Source organism: Hypanus sabinus, chromosome 5 (assembly GCF_030144855.1).
Source record: "Hypanus sabinus isolate sHypSab1 chromosome 5, sHypSab1.hap1, whole genome shotgun sequence".
In the NCBI taxonomy this organism is placed as follows: domain Eukaryota; kingdom Metazoa; phylum Chordata; class Chondrichthyes; order Myliobatiformes; family Dasyatidae; genus Hypanus; species Hypanus sabinus.
In genome coordinates, this window is record NC_082710.1 from 28,623,792 (window position 1) to 28,645,152 (window position 21,361).

The window sequence follows — 21,361 nt, forward strand, 5'->3', positions numbered from 1 at the left end:
TTCAAAAGAAAAGCTGGAAAACTTGTCTACCTATCAGAGCTGATTGATAAGTTTGTGGCCTAAGCTAGAAGAAGTCACTTTTAGAAAACTTAGCACATTTATTTTTCAACATAGTCCCCCTCCTACATTTACACACTTAGTCCAGCAGTTGTGGAGCATACAAACCTTGGACCTCCAGAAAGTGTCCAGAGTTGGGTGATTGATAAGTTCATGGCCTAAGCTAGAAGGAGATGAGTTATACAGCTCTCATTACATACACATGCAGTTCAACTCATTGGGTGATTATGCAGAAAGTTTAAGTTAATAACTCATCTGGGGTGATTGATAAGTTTGTGGCCTAAGGTAGAAGGAGATGAAACTTCAAACTTTCTGCATTTTCACTCAAAGAATTGAACTGCATGTGCATGTAACGAAAGCTATATAACTCATCTTCTACCTTGGGCTACAAACTTATCAATCACCCATCTGTGGACACTTTCTGGAGGTCCAAGATCTGTGTGCTCCATGACTGCTGGACTAAGTGTGTAAATATAGGAGGGGACTATGTTGAAAAATAAATGTGCTAGGTTTTCTAAAAATGACTCCTTCAACCTTAGGCCATAAACTTATCAATCACCCCTCACACATAAAATTTGACCACTGATAATCATCAACTCATTTGTTGGAAAACTGAACGAACTTGCAGCCCAACTATTTCAGGGTCATGTCTCAGTACATGTCCAATTATAAAAATGTTTTGTATTTGATATGCAAGTTCATTGGGTTTCAATTTTCTCAGAAAAACTAAATTAAATATGCAGTATTATCCATAGATAATAGTTAAACAGGGGAAATCTACTGTGATAAGAAAGATTCATTTTTTTGGTGATTCTAAAGTTGTGCTTTGTCAAAACCCTTACTGAGGTCTTTTTCCCAATTGTTATTTTATCAGCTATTAGCTATTTTTTCAGTATGTCAGCATTTTTCAAGAGGTTTATTACCATCTCTAAAATATGTAGCTTGGCATTAATGCTGGGATGAATCAAGCCCTGCTTCTCAGTTCAACTCCAAATAATTGCAGTGTGCTTGATACATTTAGTTGCCAAGGTAGCAATCTAGGAGCTCTCCTACAATGATGTTGCTCATTCTTGGTATAAAATGTTCATCCTAGTTTTCCTCAGGCAAGTAATGTGACTGCAAATAGAATCTAAATTGGACATATAAAGCTAAAAGAGAAACAAGGAGGTAAATGCTATAAGATGAATTTTAACTTGTTCTTCTTCAAAGTCAAATCAAGGTAGAACTTTCACAGGTAGGGCCCTGAGCAGTGTTGTAAAACAGAGGAGCCACTTTCTTACACAAACGGTGGTGTGTATATGGAATGAGCTGCCAGAGGCAGGTAAAACAACAACTTTATGGGCCAAATGCTGACAAATGGGAACAGCTTAAGAAGGGCATGTTGATAAGCATAGAAGATTAGGGTTGAAACATCTGTATCTGTGTTGTATGCCTCTATGACTCAGTACTGTAACTGTCCTGATCACATCTTTCAATATTTTTTATGAGGCCTACCCTTGTACAGCTCTGACACCCATGGCATGTGCTCAATTAAGAGTTTTAAGTTTGTGTCCTACAATGTAATTAGGACCCCATCTTCAATGGCAAAAGCAGAAATATGTTATTATGTTTGACCAGTTCAGATCATCTGGAACGTGTTGTAGACATGAAACAGCAATTGGATGCATCAGCTAAAAGAAAGCCTGCCCTGAAGCATTCAAGTTATTGCTAGGTGTTTATTTCTTTCCTTGGATATTTACAGATTTTCATTTCTTTTCACTTCTAAATCTTCAAGAAGCTCTTACAGCAATTGTAAAGGAAGGGTTCTGATTCTTTGTATGCCTTCAGGAAGGAAATGGACAGAGAGAAAAATACATCAGAATCATGTTTAATATCATTAGCATGCGTCGTAATTCCCATTACTCCTTTCTGGTGGTAATGATAAAAACAGAGCATGTCCTAGGTGATGGGGTCCTTAATGAAGGACATTTTGAGGTGTCAAGGCATTTACTTAAATAGAAGGCAAGACATTTCATAAAAAACACGTAGTCCATTAGTTTGAAGAGATCATACAGAAGGATGATGCTACCAGCCATATGTGAACGTTTCATAAGCACTCAATGATTGGAGCTTCTTTGCCTATTGGTTGGAAATGAAGGCTTCTGTGCATAAGATTTTGGTTGACAAGACTGAAAATCAGCACCAGTAGAAGTTTAAAAAATATCCAAATTATAGATATGAAATGAAAAAATGTGGTTGCTGGAAGTCTGAAATCAAAACAGAATCTGTTAACAATATTAAACATGTAGGGAGAACATATCTGTGGTAAATGCAAAACAGTTAATACCTTGAGTCAATGATGAAGGTATATTCCTTTATCAAATGCATTTTACTTTAATTTGAAGTCTTTTCTAGTATCTTTAAGCTTCTTTCTTAACCATTCTGGTCTGTAATCAATTGTATTTAAAATGTTTATAAGTAACAAAGGCTCCAAAAGTAACCTTTCTGAGATTCATTTAACTGATTCCAACCTTATAAGATGACCTTACCCTTTGCTTTCTTTTTTTCAAACTAATTTTATATCAACCTTGATATTTGCCCTAGGGTCCTCTGAGCTATTAGTTTTAACTGAGGCTTATAAAACATTTCTTGAAAGTCAACTTATATGATTTTGAACAGCACTACTATTATCCACAAACTTCATCATCTATGACCTGCCTTTCTTAAACCCATATTGACATTGACTTATTGCCTTTAGCTTCAATAGACAGCACTGATATCATCTTACAAATAAAGTAGAATTTTCCCAATGTTGACAATAAATTTGTGGAACTCTGCTTTCCAGAAATATCTGTATATTTCTGGGGGGAGAAACAGATTACATTGGTTATATTCATCTTTTCTCAAGCTATCAGATTATATGAGATTTTGTCTAAAGCTTGGTCTAGTTCTTCCATCTTTCCTGTTTAGAAGGTTACAGATCAATCCTTTGGTCTTCTTTTTAAGCTGGCTTGTGTTTCAGCAACTGGTCATTAAGTTGGTGATGATAGGAATCTTTACCCATCCTTTCCAATTTTAAGTTTTAAAAGTAATAACATTTGTGCTAACTCAAAGGGGAAAAAGTCATATTCAAGCCACCTGGTAGTATACTTCATCAGTTGGCACAGAGCAGTTGATAGCTTTCACCTGAAGACTGAGGGGTGACCTCATTGAAACCTATCAAACGCAGAATGGCTTTGATTGAGTTGATATGGAGAGGATTTTTCATATGGTGTGAATGGCTAAGACCAGAGAACATAGTCTCAGAATAGAGGGTATCCTTTTAGAATCAGAATCAGAATCAGACTTTAATCGCCAAGTACCTGTGCACATACAAAGAATTTACTTCTGGCAGATGTTGTCTCTCTGCTCATAACAATAATAATGATAAATATAAATGAAAATATAGATTATACATACAGGTAGTGCAATCCAAGTAATAGTTAGCCGACAGTTAGCCGGCAGATGAATGGAGATGAAGTGGAATTTTTTTAGCCAGAGAGAGTTCAATCTGGAGAACTTGTTGCCACAGGTGGCTCTAGAGGCCTATTCATTGGGTATATTTAAGGCAGAGATTGATAGATGCTTGATTAGTCAGGGTTTGAAGGGATATTGGGAGAAAGCAGGAGATTGGTACTGAGGGGGAAAATGGATCAGACATGATGAAATGGCAGAACAGACTCGATGGGCCAAATAATCTAATTCTACTCCTATATCTTATGGTCTTTGACTCTTCCCTCTTCCACTGAGGTTTCTTGTAATGTGAGAGGGTGATGAGCTGGTGAATTCTCGTAAAGTTCTGTCTCGCACTCAAATTTGAGGCATGACTGTAATGCTTTTGTGGTGAACTATGTGCCTGTCTGGACACGCCCCCTGCTGACTGCTCCTGTGGCTCCTCCCACAGGCCCCTGTATAAAGGCGATCTGAGGCCTGACACTCGGCCTCAGTCTCCAGGACATTGTATGATAGACACTCACTCCTGGTTCCTTCTTCCAGTCAATAAAAGCCGATATCTCGCCTTACGTCTCAGTGTGAGTTATTGATGGTGCATCAATTTTATTGACTGGAAGTTTTACAACATGGAACCCGTTTTGCGTCCGGACCGGTTGGATTTGGACCCTCAAGACCCTGACGCAGCTCTCGCTTTTGAACTCTGGCTTGCATGCTTCCAATCGTACTTGGCGGAGCTTCGTGCGACTGAACCCGACGTTATGCACAGAATCCTACTCTCGAGGGTCACCCCCAAAGTTTACTCCATTATCCGGGACCTGCCGACCTACGAACGGGCACTGGACGCCCTCAAAAGACAGTACCTGCGGCCGGTGAACACCGTCTATGCAAGACATCGTTTAGCTACCCGGCAACAGTGGGCTGGCGAATCGTGCGCTGAGTTTCTCCGAGCACTACAGACACTCGTCCGAGCTTGTGACTGCAAGACGCTTATGGCAGAACAGCATGCGGAGCTGCTGGTGCGAGATGCCTTTGTGACGGGACTGAGGTCAGTGTACATGCACCAGCGGCTGCTGGAAAACTCAGACCTTACCTTAAGCTCGGCGATAGAGACGGCCAATGCTCTGGAAGCTGCGCTGCATAACGCCGACGCTGTCCAGTCGCGCGATTCAACGCCGGTTCCGTGGACTCCTCAGACCCCGCCACCGCCGGCTCCCGGGAGCGAATTCGCCAACGCCGCCGCCAGTCGCCATTCCACGAGCTCCCCGACCCTGACCACGGCTGTGGCCCGTCAGAAGCTCGTGCTTTGTTATTTCTGTGGCCAAAGAAAACATCCTCGACAACGCTGTCCAGCGCGAGAAGCGACCTGCTCCAGCTGCGGAAAGCGGGGCCACTTCGCCAAGGTCTGTAAGTCTCAACCTTGAGCGCAGTGCAGCGCTGCGGGTGAAACGTGGGGTCCGCCATCTTGCATGCCCGGATGTGAGCGGCCATCTTTGTCGACGTCAGCACGCCACGCCCCCGGCCCTCCGATGCTTACCGGGTCTCTGGCCACTGTAACTCTCGACCAAAGCGCCCCACACCAGCTTGCAAGGTCCATGATGGACATCCGGGTGGAGGGGCACAGGACTAGCTGCCTGTTTGACACGGGCAGCACTGGGAGTTTTATTCACCCGGACACAGTGCAACGCTGCGGACTCGCAACGCGGCCGGTCAGTCGGAGGTTCCATTTGGCTTCTGGGTCGCAGTCCACAGACATCCGGGCGGGTTGTGTAGCGACATTGGTGGTGCAAGGCACAGAATATCGGGACTTTGAGCTGCTGGTCATGCCTAATCTGTGCGCACCTGTGCTATTGGGGCTGGACTTCCAGAGCCATCTCGAAAGTGTGACTATGGTATACGACGGGCCCCTCCCACCACTCACTGTCCGGAATCCTCAGTTTTGTGGGACTTCTTCACATACCCCGCTACTGACCACACACACACACACGGGCACACACATCCCATCCAGCACCAGGCCGACAGCTGCGCTACCGACACCACTTGCAGCCTCTCCACTATCAAGGTCCCTCCCCCACCACTGTTCGCCAACCTGACCCCTGACTGTAAACCTGTGGCAACCAAAAGCAGGAGGTACAGCGCGGGGGACAGGGCCTTCATTCAGTCGGAGGTGCAGCGGCTGCTCAGGGAGGGGATCATTGAGCCAAGCTCAAGCCCTTGGAGGGCCCAGGTAGTTGTTGTTCGGACTGGGCAGAAAGATAGGATGGTGGTGGACTATAGTCAAACCATCAATAGGTTTACGCAGCTTGACGCATACCCCCTACCCCGCATCGCGGATATGGTCAACCAGATTGCTCAGTATAAGGTGTACTCGACAATAGATCTGAAATCCGCTTATCACCAGCTCCCCATCTGCCCAGAGGACCGCCCCTACACCGCCTTCGAGACGAGCGGCAGGCTCTATCACTTCCTGCGCGTCCCTTTCGGTGTCACAAATGGTGTCTCTGTCTTCCAGAGGGAAATGGACTGGATGGTGGACCAGTACCAACTGCAGGCCACATTTCCCTATCTGGATAACATCACCATCTGTGGTCACGACAGGCCAGATCACGATGCCAACCTCCAACGATTTCTCCAAGTGGCCGCAGCTCTGAACCTTACTTATAACAGGGACAAGTGTGTGTTTGGTACCACCCGCCTTGCTATACTTGGGTATGTCATGGAAAACGGGGTTATTGGGCCTGATCCCGAACGTATGCGCCCCCTGTTAGAGCTCCCTCTTCCCACCACTCTCAAGGCCCTCAGACGGTGCCTGGGTTTTTTTTCCTATTTCGCCCAATGGGTCCCCCATTACGCAGACAAGGCTCGCCCCCTGGTCAAGTCTACCTCGTTTCCCCTCTCTGCTGAGGCCTGCGCGGCCTTCAACTGCATTAAAGCGGACATTGCCAAAGCTACGATGCATGCAGTGGACGAGACCGCTCCCTTCCAGGTGGAGTGTGATGCCTCCGATTTCGCTCTGGCTGCTACCCTCAATCAGGAAGGCAGACCAGTAGCATTCTTTTCTCGCACCCTCCAAGGCTCCGAAATTCGGCACTCCGCGGTGGAGAAAGAAGCCCAGGCCATAGTGGAGGCTGTTAGGCACTGGCGGCACTATCTTGCTGGCAAAAGGTTCACCGTGCTGACCGACCAGCGCTCGGTTGCGTTCCTGTTCAGCAACGAACAGCGGGGCAAAATCAAAAATGATAAGATTCTGCGGTGGAGGATAGAACTTTCCACCTACACCTATGATATCCTGTACCGGCCTGGCAGACTTAATGAGCCCCCTGATGCCCTATCCCGGGGAACATGTGCTAGCACACAGCTCGACCAGCTGTACACCCTTCATGCACAACTTTGCCATCCGGGGGTCACCCGATTTTACCATTTTGTGAAAGCTCGGAACCTGCCATACTCCCTGGAGGACATCAGGACGATGACCAGGGACTGCCAAATTTGCGCTGAGTGCAAACCGCACTTCTACCGTCCTGACACGGCACAACTTGTCAAGGCCACCCGCCCTTTTGAACGACTGAGTGTTGACTTTAAGGGCCCCCTTCCCTCCACTGACCGCAATGTCTATTTTCTCAGTGTTATCGACGAGTACTCACGGTTCCCCTTTGCCATCCCCTGCCCCGACACCACTGCCATGTCCGTCATAAACGCCCTGCGCCAGCTCTTCACTCTGTTCGGGTATCCCTGCTATATCCACAGTGATAGAGGGTCCTCCTTTATGAGTGAGGAGCTGCGCCAGTACTTGCTAGCTAGGGGCATTGCTACTAGTCGGACCACGAGTTATAATCCCCGGGGTAATGGCCAGGTGGAGCGGGAGAATGCCACAGTGTGGAAGGCCACACTTTTAGCCCTTAAGTCAAAAGGGTTGCCGGTCTCTCGATGGCAGGAGGTCCTCCCTGAGGCACTGCACTCTATCCGCTCTCTGTTATGTACGTCCACCAATGCCACCCCTCACGAACGCCTATTCTCTTTTCCCAGGAAGTCTGTCACTGGGACCACCCTACCAGTTTGGCTGACGTCCCCGGGGCCAGTGCTGCTCCGGAAACATGTGAGGAGCAATAAATACTCCCCGCTGGTAGAGAGGGTTCACCTTCTACATGCGAACCCCCAGTATGCTTACGTGGTCTTACCTGATGGGCGGGAGGACACGGTCTCCATCCGCGACCTGGCACCCGCAGGTGCAGCAGACCACTACCCTGAAGGCTCTCCGGTAACTATGAACCCTGCACCAGAGGTGACACTGTGCTCACCAGGCCCTACACAGACTCCTCATGACACTTGTATACCGGGCGTTTCGTACGCATTTATACCAGGCGCCTCGCACATGCATGAGGGATCACCGGCGCCTAGTGGGCAAGAACGAGCGCAACCTCCGTCCCCTGTGCAATCACCAATGTTGCCGGCATCTATGCGGTCACAGCCGGTGCTACGTAGATCACAGCGTCAGATTCGACCACCTGATAGACTTGACTTGTAAGAACTTCGCCACATGAGGACTCTTTCAAACAAAGGGGGGGGTGAATGTGGTGAACTATGTGCCTGTCTGGACACGCCCCCCTGCTGACTGCTCCTGTGGCTCCTCCCACAGGCCCCTGTATAAAGGAGATCTGAGGCCTGACGCTCGGCCTCAGTCTCCAGGACATAGTATGATGGACACTCACTCCTGGTTCCTTCTTCCAGTCAATAAAAGCCGATATCTCGCCTTACGTCTCAGTGTGAGTTATTGATGGTGCATCAGCTTTGTAACTTCAAAACATTAAACTGATCCAAAGGAAGACACAGGATCCAAAATGTGGGTCTAACTTTGACTTTACTTTCAGTGAGGTGCGCTTGTATCACATGGTATTGTGAAGACATATCCAATTCACATATTTATGTATAAAACCAGTAATTAATTATTTAAACAAACAAGAATGCTTAATCAATCAAAATATGTACAAGATTACTGATATATTACAGAAATATTAAATAGACAACAAAGACCCTACACTTCAAAAAGTGAGGGTAGGAGTGCATGGCTGTAGAAATTTTAAATGGGCCTGTTTAGGATAAGTGTGTAAATATAGTCAGAAGAAACAACATGGAAAGAGAAGAGTGACATTTGTTTCTTTTTTTTCAGACTACGGGAGTCACAATAAACATCACTGAACATTTATCCTCTATCCTTAATTTCTCTGAGATAATTGTGAACTACCTGAATAAACGAATAAACAACTGCTTAAAGTGCTCCCACAATGTTATTGGGTGGAGGGTTCCAGGATTGAGACCAAGCAACAATGGAGGAACGTTGATATATTCCTAGGTCAGGAGTTTATGTGAGTTAGTGAGGAACAAGGAGGTACTGTCGTTCTCAAGTACTTTCTCCACCCTGTGACTGACATCACCAGTTTGGGAGGGGCAATTGAAATAGCCTCAATGAGTGAACACAATGCAATTATAAATGACATGACAACGATGGAGAGAATGAATATTTAGGTTGATATATGGATCCATGTATGGGTGGATTGTTTCAAATCTCTAGATTATTGTTGGATCAGCACTTAATCAGGCAGGAAAATAATGTGCCATGAATTTCTCGCATTTGTTGTCGCTGGTGGACTGGCTTAGAAGACTTAGAAGGTGAAAGTTTCTTGATACACAAACTCTGGTCTGTTCTCGAAGAAGTGATCCAATTGCTTTGGTGACCCACTTAATATTTTTGTGTAGACATAGTGATGGTGATATCATCAGCACAGGTGTACCACTAGGCTGTGTGCTTGGCATCCTGCTCTGCCTACTTCATACTTATGATTTGATGGCTAAGTACAGCTTCATTACTGTATTTACAGTACATTTGCTGATGGTCGACCAAATCGAAAGTGGTGGTGAATTGTTAGATAGGAGGGAGATTGAGAATCTGGTTGAGTGGTGCCACAACAATTACCCCTCATGCAATATTAGCAAAACCAAAGAGCTGATTATTAATTACAGGAGGAAGAAGCTAGAGGTCCTGAGCCAGTCCTTATCAGAGAACAGAGGTGAAAAGTGACAGGACTTCTAGATTTCTTCGTGTCAACATATCAGAAGATCTGTCCTAAGACCAGCACGTAAGTGTCATTACAAAAACATGACAGAGCCTCTCTCACAAAACGTTATGTGTGAGACAGATCTGCCAAAGAGTCTCAGCCCAAAACATCGACAGTACTTTCTTCCACAGATGCTGCCTGGCCTGCTGAGTTCCTACAACATTCTGTGTGTTGTTTGGATTTCCAGAATCTGCAGATTTTCTCTTGTGTATGACAGTGCCTCTACTTTCTTTTAAGTTTGTGTAGGTCTGTTATGTTACCAAAAACTTTGACAAATTTCCTTAGCTGCACAGTGGAGAGTATCCTAACTGACTGCATCACAGAATGGTTTGGAAACACCAATGTCCAGGAATGGATAAAAGCTACAGAAAGTGGTGAACACAGCCCAGTCCCTCACAGGCAAAGCCCTTCCCGCTATTGAATACATGTACACTGCCACAGGGGAGTGATAACCATCATCAAAACCCCAACCATCCAGGCCATGCCCTCTTTTCTACTACTATTGGGCAGGAGGATAAGGTCCCACACCATCAGATTCAGGGACAGTTATTAACCTAAAACCATCAGACTCCAGAACTAGTGTGGGTAGTTCAATCGCCACTACTCTGAACAGAATCTACAATGTACAGACTCATTTTCAAGGTCTCTTTACAGCCCATGTTCTCAGTATCACTTTTTGTTTGCACTGCCAGCCTTCTTTTGCATGCTGTGCATTTATGTATAGTTTTTCATAAAGTCTTGGTGTATATCATTTTTCCTGTAAATGCCTTCCAGAAAATCAATCTGATGGAAGTAAATGGTAATGTATAGGTACTTTGATAATAAGTTTACTTCAGACTTTGAATTTTTAACCTTGTCAAATGCCTTACTAAAATCCACCAACACCACATCCACTGCTGTGTTTTCATCAATTTGTTTTGTCACGTCCTCGAAAAAGTCAATCAGATTTATGAAGCATGACTTGCTCCTCAGAAAGCCATGCTAACAATCCCTAATCAGACTAGGCTACTCCAAACGCCTGTAAGTCCTGTCTCTAAGAAATCTCTCCAATAGTTTGCCCACCACTGATGTGAAACACACTGGGCTATAGTTACCGGGGTTATTCCTCTTAGCTTTCACAAACAAAGGAATAACTTTTACCACCTTCCAATCAGCTGATGTTACTCACATGGCCAGTAAGGATGCAAAGATCATTGCCAATGGCACAGCAAGCTCTTTCTTTGCTTCTCACAGTAATATGGGATATTTAACTATACTAATGTTTATCAACAGTTCCATCACATTCTCTTTCATAAATTTCACATTTTCCGGCACATTAGCTGGTTGTATCCTGACCTCACATTTGTCAAGGTCACTCTTGCTGTGAATACTGAAGTAAAGCATTCATTAAGGACCCCCTTTACCTCCTCAGACTGCAACCATGTTTCCTTTTATTACCCCTATTGATCCTATCCTAACTCCAGTCATCCACTTGTTCCTCTTGTACACATTGAACAACATGAGATTTTCCACAATTGTACTCACCAGGCCTCCTCATATGCCCTTCGAACTCTTTAAAGTCCCTTCTTAACCTCCTACCTGGATATGTCATCACTCTCAATATTCTTACCTGAGCTTTGCTTTCTAAACCTTAAGTTTTCTTCCTTCTCCTCTTGACTAAATGTTCTCCCTCTCTTGTGAACCATAATTCTTTCGCCCGATCATCCTTTCCCTGTTTCAATAGGACAAACCTTTCCAGAGCCCTATGCAAGTGGTCCTTAAACTACAACAACATTTCTGTTTTACATTTCCCTGAGAAAGTCCATTTCCAATTTACGCTTACAAGTTCCACCTAACTGCATGATAATTAGCACTCCCTCAATTAAATATTTTTCAGAATCAGAATGAGGATTAATATCACTGGCATATCTCATGAAATTTGGTAACTTTGTGGCACCAGTGCAATGCAATGCATAATAATAAAGAAAAAAGTCGTGAATTACAGTATGAATATATATTTAAAATAGTAAAATTAATTAAGTAGGACAAAAATAAGAAATAAGAAAGTAGTGGGGTAGTGTTCATCGGTTCAATCGAACGGCAGAGGGGAAGAAGCTGTTCTTTAATCATTGAGTGTGTGCCTTCAGGCTTCTGTAGCTCCTTCCTGATGCAGTAATGAGAAGAGGGTATGTCCTGTGTGATGGGGGTCCTTAATGATGGTGGCCACCTTTCTGAGGCACCGATCCTTGAAGGTATCCTGGAAACTGTGGAAGCTAGTTCCCATACAGTCTACTCCTGTTCATGTCTAAAGCTACGCTAAAGATCAGGGAGTTGAGGTTACTAACTCCAAAATACTCACCCACTGAAAGATCTGTCACCTGACCAGGGCCATTGCCCAGAACTAGATCCAGTATGGCCTCTCCTCTAGTCAGCTTGTCCACATACTATCTGGACACGCTTAAAAAATTCTGTTCTACCTAACCTTTTGTACTAAGGAGGCACCAATTAATATCAAGGAAGTTAAAGTTACCCAGGACAACAATCCTGTTATTTTTGCACCTTGCTAAAATCTGCCTACTGATCTGCCTCCTCACTGTCCCTGTTGCTATTTGGGACAGATGGAATATTGCCAATAGAATGATTGCTTCCATTCTGTTTCTGAGTTTCACCACCACTGGCTCAGTATACTATCCCTGTCTAGTACTGATCCATGCTCTAATTTCATTCTTCTTCTTCTTAATACTTATTGCATCAAAATAAACACCCACCCAAATGACTGCATTTCAACGTTCCCAAGTTGAAAGTAATTTATTATCAAAGTACATATAAGTCACCATATACAACCCTGAGATTCATTATCTTGCAGGCTTTCAAAGTAAATACAGAAAACACAATTGAGTCAATGAAAGACTGCCCCAACAGATGGACAATCAATATGCAAAAGACACAAACTGCAATTACAGGCAGAAAAAAAAGAGATAGACAGATAAATAAATAAGCATTGAAACAAACAAAAAGACAAATAAATAAATAAACAAACAAGCAGAGAAATGAATCAATAAATAAATAAGAAATAAATATCAAGAACATGAGATGAAGAGTCCTTGAAAGTGGGTCCATAGGTTGTGGGGCAGTTTAGTGATAGGGCAAGTGAAGTTATGTGGAAATATCCTCTCTGGTTCAAGAGCATTTTGGTTGAGCTTCTTCCTAATGGCAGCAGTGTGAAAAGAACATGACCTGAAAGGTGAGGGTCCTTGATAATGGATGCTGCTTTCCTGCGACAGCGCTCTAAGTATATGTTCTCAATGGTGGGGAGGATGTGATGGACCGGGTTGTATTCACTACTTTTCATAGGCTTTGGTCTTTACATGCCAGGCGACGATACAAGCAGTTAATCTACTTTCCACCACACATCTACAGAAGTTTGTCAAAGTTTTAGATGATATGCTAAATCTTTGCAAACTTCTAAGAAAGTAGAGGTGCTGTTGTACTTTCTTTGTAATGGCACTTACGTGCTGGATCCAGGAATTTAAAGTTGCTGACCCTATCCACCTCTGATTCCCCAATGAGAACTGGCTCATGGACCTCCAGTAGGCAATTACATCCTATCTATTGCTATCTTTCCTCAGATTCTCTCCACACATTACATCTACCTGTACACAAAGTGCTCCATCATCATACCTCTTCCCATCCCTCTGCCAACCTGGATTAAACCTACCCACAATGATATTGGTCTCTCTTGAGTTCAGGTTTAATCCATCTCTATTCTACAGGACATATCTTCCCTTGAAAAGATCCAAATGATCTATAGATCTGAAATCATGCCACACTTTCATCTGCCAAATTATTCTATTCTTAACCTCACTGTCATGTGGCACAGGCAGCAATCCTAAGGTTCTATCCTTGCAGTCCTGTTTTTCAGTTTCTTTCTCAGCTTCCTATATTAGGTGTACAGGACCTCATCCATTTTTTTAGCATTAGGTCCTTTGGCATCAATATGTGCCATGATTTTTGGTTGCTCACTCATCCGCTTAACAATATTATGAACTTGATCTGAGATGTCCCTGACCCTGCAGTTGGGAGACAACATACCATCTGGGAGTCTCTTTAACACAAAATCCCCTGACTACAGAGTTTTCTATAGCTACCAATCTCCTCTTCTCCACAATAACCCCCCTCCCAAACCTTCTGCTCTCTACCACAAAGCCAAATTCAGTGCCAAAGACTTGGTTGCTGCATCTTTCCTCTGGTAGGATATACCCTCCCAACAGTATCCAAAGAAGTTTATCTGTTATTGAGAGTAACAGCCACATGGATACTCTGCACTGTCTTGCCTATTCCCTTTGCTTCTTCTGACAGTCACCTAACTACCTGGCTCCTGCATCTTAGGAGTAACTGCTCCCTGTAGCTCCTATCAACTACTCACCCTTCTGAATGATCCAGAGCTCCAATTCCCAAATTCAGTCCACAAGGAGCTGCAGCCAGGTGACTTCTTGCAGCTAGGTGGTTAGATTGTCTCTTATTGGAGATTTTCATTGCCTGGCATTTTTTTGTGGGTGAATGTTTGAAAGTACAAAAATCAAAATAAAAACTCCAGTGCTAAATATCTGAAGGGATAAACTGCAAACAGTCAAGCAGCACCTCTGGAAAGTGGGGAAAAAACAGATTTAACTCTTCTGTTCAATAATCTTTCTTCAGACCTTCAATAGTAGCTTTATATGGTGATCAGATAAAAAGAGAATAAAGGTAAAGGGTAGAAGAAAGAAAGGAGGAAGGGGTGAGTGTGCTTGGAGAGAACATGAGAGATGCTGCAGTGTGATCTTGTCAGGCAAATGGGTATGTGATGTTGGGGAGAAAGAACAGAATGTGAGTGGTATTTCCTGGTGTGTTTCTGAGGTAGAATGTGAAGAAATATATTCAACTCTATTACACTTCAGGGATTATTGGAAATCAATTTACTTTGAAATAAATATGTACACTGTCCTGTGTATGTGACTCAAAATGGCTTCTTTGGTTTGTTACGAGTAGGAATGCTTCTTTGTCTGATAAGTGTTTCTCTCGCCGTGGTTTCGCTTTAAAATGGCTGATATGGTAATTGTATTCATTTGTTAATCAATGGGGAATGTTATTGTGTCTTGTGAGGCTGGGAACTTGGGGGAGGGGTTTTCGCGGGTTTTTGGTGTGAGGGGAGTAGGGAGGAAGACGCCGAGGAAGGTGGACGTGCGCTGGACTGCTCGTAAGACCACCGGGGTGGTCCCAGGTGCGACGGCGTGGCGGTCAGATGGGTCGTTGGTTCGTTGATTGAGCTCCTACGATGTGCACTAAACAGACTGAACTTTAATAAGTTGGCGCCTTTTGTTTTTTTTGTTCCTTGTATATATATATTGTATTGCCTAATCCTTCTTTAGTTAATGTTAGTAAACTCTTTAAAGTGTATTTCATAACGGTATTTGGTGTGAAGTTGATACTGTGGGCGGCGCAAGGCATAAACTCGATTCTCACAGCACCTGCGTGTACGGGAGTTGGGGTTGGTGTGTGGCTGGATCTCCTTTTCCCCTAGACATATACCAGCCTTTTGGGTAAGTGTTACAAATACAAGAAATTCTGCTGATGTTGGAAATTCAAAGCAACACACACAAAATTGTGGAAGCACTCTTCAGGTAAGTGGAAAAGAGTAAACAGTCAATGTTTCAGGTTGAGACCCTTCTCCAGGATGGGAAAGGAAGGGGGAAGATGCCAGAATAAAAAGCTGGGAGAGGAGGTGGGTAAGGAGGATAGCTAGAAGGTGTAAGGTGGAGCCAAGTGGGTAGGAAAGATACAGAACTGAAGTGGAAGGAATCTGATAGGAGAGGAGAGTGGACCATAGGATAAAGGGAAGGAAGATGGGGACCGTGGGAAGGTGATAGGCAGGTGAGAAGAGCTAAGAAGCCAAACTGGGGAATGGAAGAAGAGGTGAGGGGACATCAATATTCATGTCATCAGGTTGGCAACTACCCAGATGGAATACAAAGCATTGCTACTTCACCCTGAGGGTAGCCTCATCATGGCACAAGAGGAAGCCATGGACCAACATGTTGGAACGGGAATAGGAATGAAAATTAAAATGCTTTGGCCACCGGGGAGTATCGCTTTTGGCAGATTGAGTGGAGGTGCTTGATAAAGCAATCCCCTAATTTATGACAGGTCTCACCAATGTAGAGGAGGTGGCATTGGGAGCACCAGACACAATAGACAACCCCAGCAGATCCACAGGTGATGTGTTATCTCACCAGGAGAGACCTGGGCCTGAATGGAGATAAGGTAGGAGGTGAATTGGCAGGTATAACACCTTGACCACTTGCAGGGTTAAGTGTTGGTAGAGATATTAGTGGGGAGGGATGAATGAACCAGGGACATTTTTGAGGTGTATTCTCTTCATTCCATATTTGGAATATCCTTACTTGATGAGATGCTTCCCCACTCTAAAGGGAACCGTGGGGTTAGGGTTTGAAGGAGACATAGCTGATCATTATGCAGAACAGGCAAACTAGTTTTCCAAGTCTCCATGATGCAATCAAGAGCCACAGCCTGTCCTTCAAATGATATTGAAAACTGGCTATTGTGATGGCACAGGCTAAATGTAAGATCAACTGGAACTGAGGAGATGGCATGTTGGCCACCAAGCCCACCACACTATAATGAGGGTTGAGTGAATTGAGATATAATTAAAAGAAATGAAGAAAAAGCCTAGCTTTCTGTGTTGAAACATCAAATCACATAAAGGACTGTGCCATTTGTGTCATTGTGATATGCTAAGTGTAGCCCACAAGTATCGCCATGCTTCCAGAACCAACTCGCTCAACTCCCATGCTCTCAACTCACTAATCCTAATCTAGGAATGTGAAAGGAAACCAGGGCACCCAGAGGACACACACACACAGTCCCAGGAAGAGCATGCACACTCCTCACAGACAGCAGCAGGAATTGAACCATGACTATCATCGCAGGTGCTAACAGCTACACTACCATGAGGATACATTCACTTCTAATGATTTCAGCCTTGGATCGCCTTGGCATCAGCTCTATGCTTTAAAACAATGATCGTCATTATCGACTCCACAGGTATTAGCTCTCATGGCTATATTTATCCTCCTTAGATTAGCTATTCTTATCTTTGTGTATGTTCTTGTTCGCCATGAAGGAAGCCAGGCTGACAATGTGGATACGCAATGTGTTTAGGATGTTGCACTGTCAATAGTATATAAATTTGGAAGATCTTGATGTGAGCTATGCAATCACATTAAGTAAAGGTGGCGAGTTAGGTCGGCATCTGTAATGATGGCAAATAGACAGACGGTGAATAGAGCAATATCTGATTTTGTAGAAGAATATTGTGTTTACAGAAGAAATTAAAAACTTTGACTATTCATGGTGGTCACAAAACTGGCCAAGCATACAGATGATTATATGTTATCGCTGGGCACTGATCCTTGGGTCTATCTGCTCCCAATGCTTTTTATGAGGGTCGCCAGATCATCAGTAAATATATTTTTCCCCAGTTTGGATTTCTGACTCTCCTGTGTTATGCCACTTTTCATTAGTTCCAAGATCATCTTCACGTGCAGCAGAAATGCCACGTCCCCTAAAGCCACATTCCAACACACTCCCCCGCCCTTTATAAAGGGCAGAGCAGCTTTAAGGGAACAAATCGCTCATGATTTGGTACTGTTCCTAATGCATCTTTTTAACAAACAGTATAATTAGTGCTGCTAAGCTGTTGGCTTCATGGAAGTGACCAGGCATCTGGCAGGATGAAATTGACCTGCTGCTCACATTTCATGCCAGGGTGGAGGTTAATAGATTATTGCAGAACCCCACCCCTTATATTGTATTTTAGAGGATGAGTGTGTATTCACTTTAACTCTGAAGCTATCTAATTTGAAACTCACATTGATTACACCCATATGCTGTCTTTTCCCCTGCATAACATCAAAATGCCTTGTCTTTTATATTGGATATTTATAATATTAGTAAACGAATTTAACTACACAAACTCATTAAACTAATCATTTGTATGAACATCAAAAAAAGAGCAGGAACAGTCAACCATTCTTCAAGTTCGTCCCACCAAGATGATCATAGTTGATCTGTCCCAGGCATTATATCTTCTTTGCTAGTCCCTCATTGCCTTGAAGTTCATGATTCTCTACCTCCTTAGCAATTTGCGAAAGTTCAGTATGGCGTCTAAAACTTTGACTAGCTTCTATAGATGTGTAGTGGAGAGTATATTGACTGACTGCATCACAGTTTGGTATGGAAACACCAATACCCTACAAAAAGTAATGGTTACAGCTCAGTATATCACAGGTGAAGCCCTCCCCACCTCTGTGTACATCTAAAAGAAATGTTGTCACAGGAAAGCATTATCAATTATCCATCATAAGGGATTCCCCACCACCTAGGACATGCTGACTTTTTGCTGGCAGGAAAAAGCTAAAGGAGTCTCAGGACTCACACCATCAGGTTCAGTTACAGTTATTACCCCTCAACCAGCAGGCTCTTGAACAAAGGGGATAGTTTCACTCAGCTTCATTACCCCATCATTGAAATGTTCCCATAACCTATGGACTGACTTTCAAAGACTCTTAATCTTCATGTTCTTGATATTTATTGTTTATTTATTTATTACTGTTATTTCTTTCTTTGTATTTGCACAGTTTGTTGTCTTTTGCACACTGGTTGAACACCAAGTTGCTGTGACCTTTCATTGCTTCTAGAATGGTTATTATTCTATTATGGATATATTAAGTATGCCCACAAGGAAATGAACCTTAGGATTGTATATGGTGACATATATGTACTTTGATAATAAATTTACCTTGAACTTCCAAATTTTATCTTCCGTCCCTTAAACTTTGAGTAGATTGGCCAATAATCCTTCCTTGGTTAAAGAGAAATCATTGGAATATCCAGTCCAGATTCAGACTTAACATATTTAAGCTTTACTAAATAAAGAAGAAAAAATTGCACTGAATGTGGTCAATAGGATATGAATTCTAGGGTTCCGTATCTAAGATCAATTCATTGCATGGAGTACCTATCAGTGTAATTTTCCCTGTGACCAAGATGTCTGTAAGTTCACTGTTGTCAGCGCATCTTCTTGTTTAGAGCATAGAACATAGAACAGTACACCACGGGAACAGGCCCTTCAGCCCACAATGTTGTGCTGAACCAGCTTAAAAGTAAATTTAAAATAAAAACAAAATTAATCTTGAGTTTTAAACACCTCAGTGCAACATCTTGCCAACTCTTTACCGCTCATTAACCCACAAATAGCAATAGCAAGAGGTCACTCATAGAACAAGTCACAAGACTCCATCAGCAATGTCCACACACAGAAGTCATGCAGCATCCCACCTTCCACCTCTTGGAAAGACATTCATGAGGTAGTCTATGGATGTCATAGAGATAAGTTCATTAAGAACCAATGATTCCTGCAAATGTTTAGCTGAGCATTCAGCTCCTGTCCAGAGACTAGCAGAATGAAACTTTTCTTCTCCAATCATAAAGTACCACCATTCATGAATGACTTCAAACTTTTTTTTAGTTTCAAACATATTTTATTTTATGTAGGAAAGTAAATAATGCATTAATACACAAGGTCATCCAGCTACTCAACAAAATGTTTTTTTTTTCTTTCTGTCCACCATCATTTAATGATTGCATTTGAAACTTCACCATTGCCTCTGGAGGCAGAAAGTTATTTTTCCAGGATTCCATTCCAGCATTGCGGCTGATTATTTAACTGAAATGTTACTGTCCAGAAATAGAACATTGAAAACTACAGATCCTTAGGACCACAATATTGTGCCGATCTTATAGCCTGTTCCAAGATCAATCTAGCCTTTGCTTCGCATATAGTCCTCTATTTTTCCTGCATCCATGTGCCCATTTAAGACTCTCTTTAAAGTCTTTAATGTATTTGCCTCTACCACCATTCCTGCTGTGTCTTCCATGCATTTACCACTCTGTGTAAATAATAAGTGCTTCTGACATCCTCTGACAAATGATACTAATATGTCCATCATCGTTACAGCCTGTTCTTTAAGCTTCTTTCTGAACAACAGTGCAGCTGTGCCTTAGTTTACAAATAGCTCTTTTTGAAATTACCGCACTCCTGACAAATTACATGGAACAAAGAACAAAACAGCGCAGGAACATGTCCTTTGGCTCACAGTGGTTGTGCTGAACACATTGTCAAATAGAACTAAATTTCTTCTACCTCCACTTGATGTCATCTAGATGCCTTTCTCATATCTCCCTGAGTGGATCTTTTGCTCTCAGTTGAAGAAAGGTCAGCAAGCCTTGATGGCCAAGAAAACACTTCAAAGATAAGATCAAAATCAGCCTGAAGAAACTCTACAATACATCGAAAAGCTGCACTCCATTTCCTCCCGTTGTATCTATTGCACTCAATAGATATAACTAGAGGAAAGCATTCCAAGAAAGAGCTGTGCTACATAAGAATAAGCCCTGCTGTGCCATAGAGAACAAGTGGCAGCTCTGTAAGGAGAAACTGAATAACAAGAAGACCCAACCACTAAACCTAGCCACCATTTCCTCTTGCCCATATTTCAGCAGAATATGTGGATAGATCCCCAATCAGCCTCTACAACCACCTGAGGACCTATTAATAAACAACATCTCAGGAGAACATCATACTCGACTCGATTCATCACACTACTGCTACTACTTGATCCAAACCTCTATTCCTTGTATATCCATGTTTCTAAAATCTTCTTAAATTGCAACAAATTCTGCTTCCAACATTATTCTGGCAACCTATTCCAGGTACCTATCACTGTCTCTGTGAAACCAGTGAATTATGCCTAAACAAGGGAGACTGCCCCAACAGGATGAGAGTGGAGCTGGCAACATAGACTGGAGGCACAGGCTATATGGTAGGACAGTTGAGGAACAGTGGACGACAAAGAGACATGTCATTGTGCTCATCAAAATATATTCTAGTTAAAGCAAGGACTGTAAGGGTGAGTAGAACCAGCATTAGATAACTAAGGAAATAAAGGAAGCCATCAAAGTAAAAGTTCATACATGCAAAGATGTCAAGAGTAGTGGGAAGCTGGAAGATTGGGAAAACTTTAAAAAACAACAAAGAACCACTAAATAAACATTATGGAAAGTCAGGATAGATTGTGGAAATAAGTAAGTATAAAATATAAGAACAGATAACAGAAGATTTTATAATTACTGTATATTAAGTGGAAAAGGGTGGTTGAAGTGAACTTAGGTAAGAACATATTTACTACTCTTGAAGAGGCAGTGCTGAGGAAACTAGTGTGCCTAAAGGTAGACAAATCCCTGATCCTGATAGAAATCTTCCAAGGTTCTGAAAGAAAAGCAAAAGAAAGGCAAAATTATGATATATGTGTTTATGATATTTTCCCAAAACTCCCTGGATTTTGGACAGGTTCAGTGGATTGGAAAATAGAAAATATGATACAGTTGTTTAAAAGAGGATCTAGGGAAAAGGCAAGTAACTAACAGTAGGCCAGTTAGATTAATTTCTTTAGTTGGGAAAATACTTGAAGCTATAATTGAGGAAGAAGTAGTTTCATCAGGTAGACAGACACAGCATTGATTCAGGAAGGGCAGGTCCTGTTTGCTAAGCTTTCTTTGAGAAGATAATAAGCACAGTGTATACTTGGCTTCCCAGAAGGCATTCCACTGTATATCAATGCTGTAGC

General features: G+C 42.9%; 1 protein-coding gene across 1 annotated transcript in view; it reads left to right on the plus strand.

Annotated features, from left to right (window-relative positions):
• Positions 1-4,154: 4,154 nt before the first annotated feature.
• Positions 4,155-21,361, plus strand: part of LOC132393871 (uncharacterized) — an 86,571-nt gene continuing 69,364 nt past the window's right edge. The window contains exons 1-2 of the mRNA XM_059969265.1: positions 4,155-4,598; positions 5,636-7,868. Of these exons, the coding sequence (XP_059825248.1) occupies positions 4,155-4,598; positions 5,636-7,868 (2,677 nt within the window). The remainder of the gene's footprint in view (positions 4,599-5,635; positions 7,869-21,361) is intronic.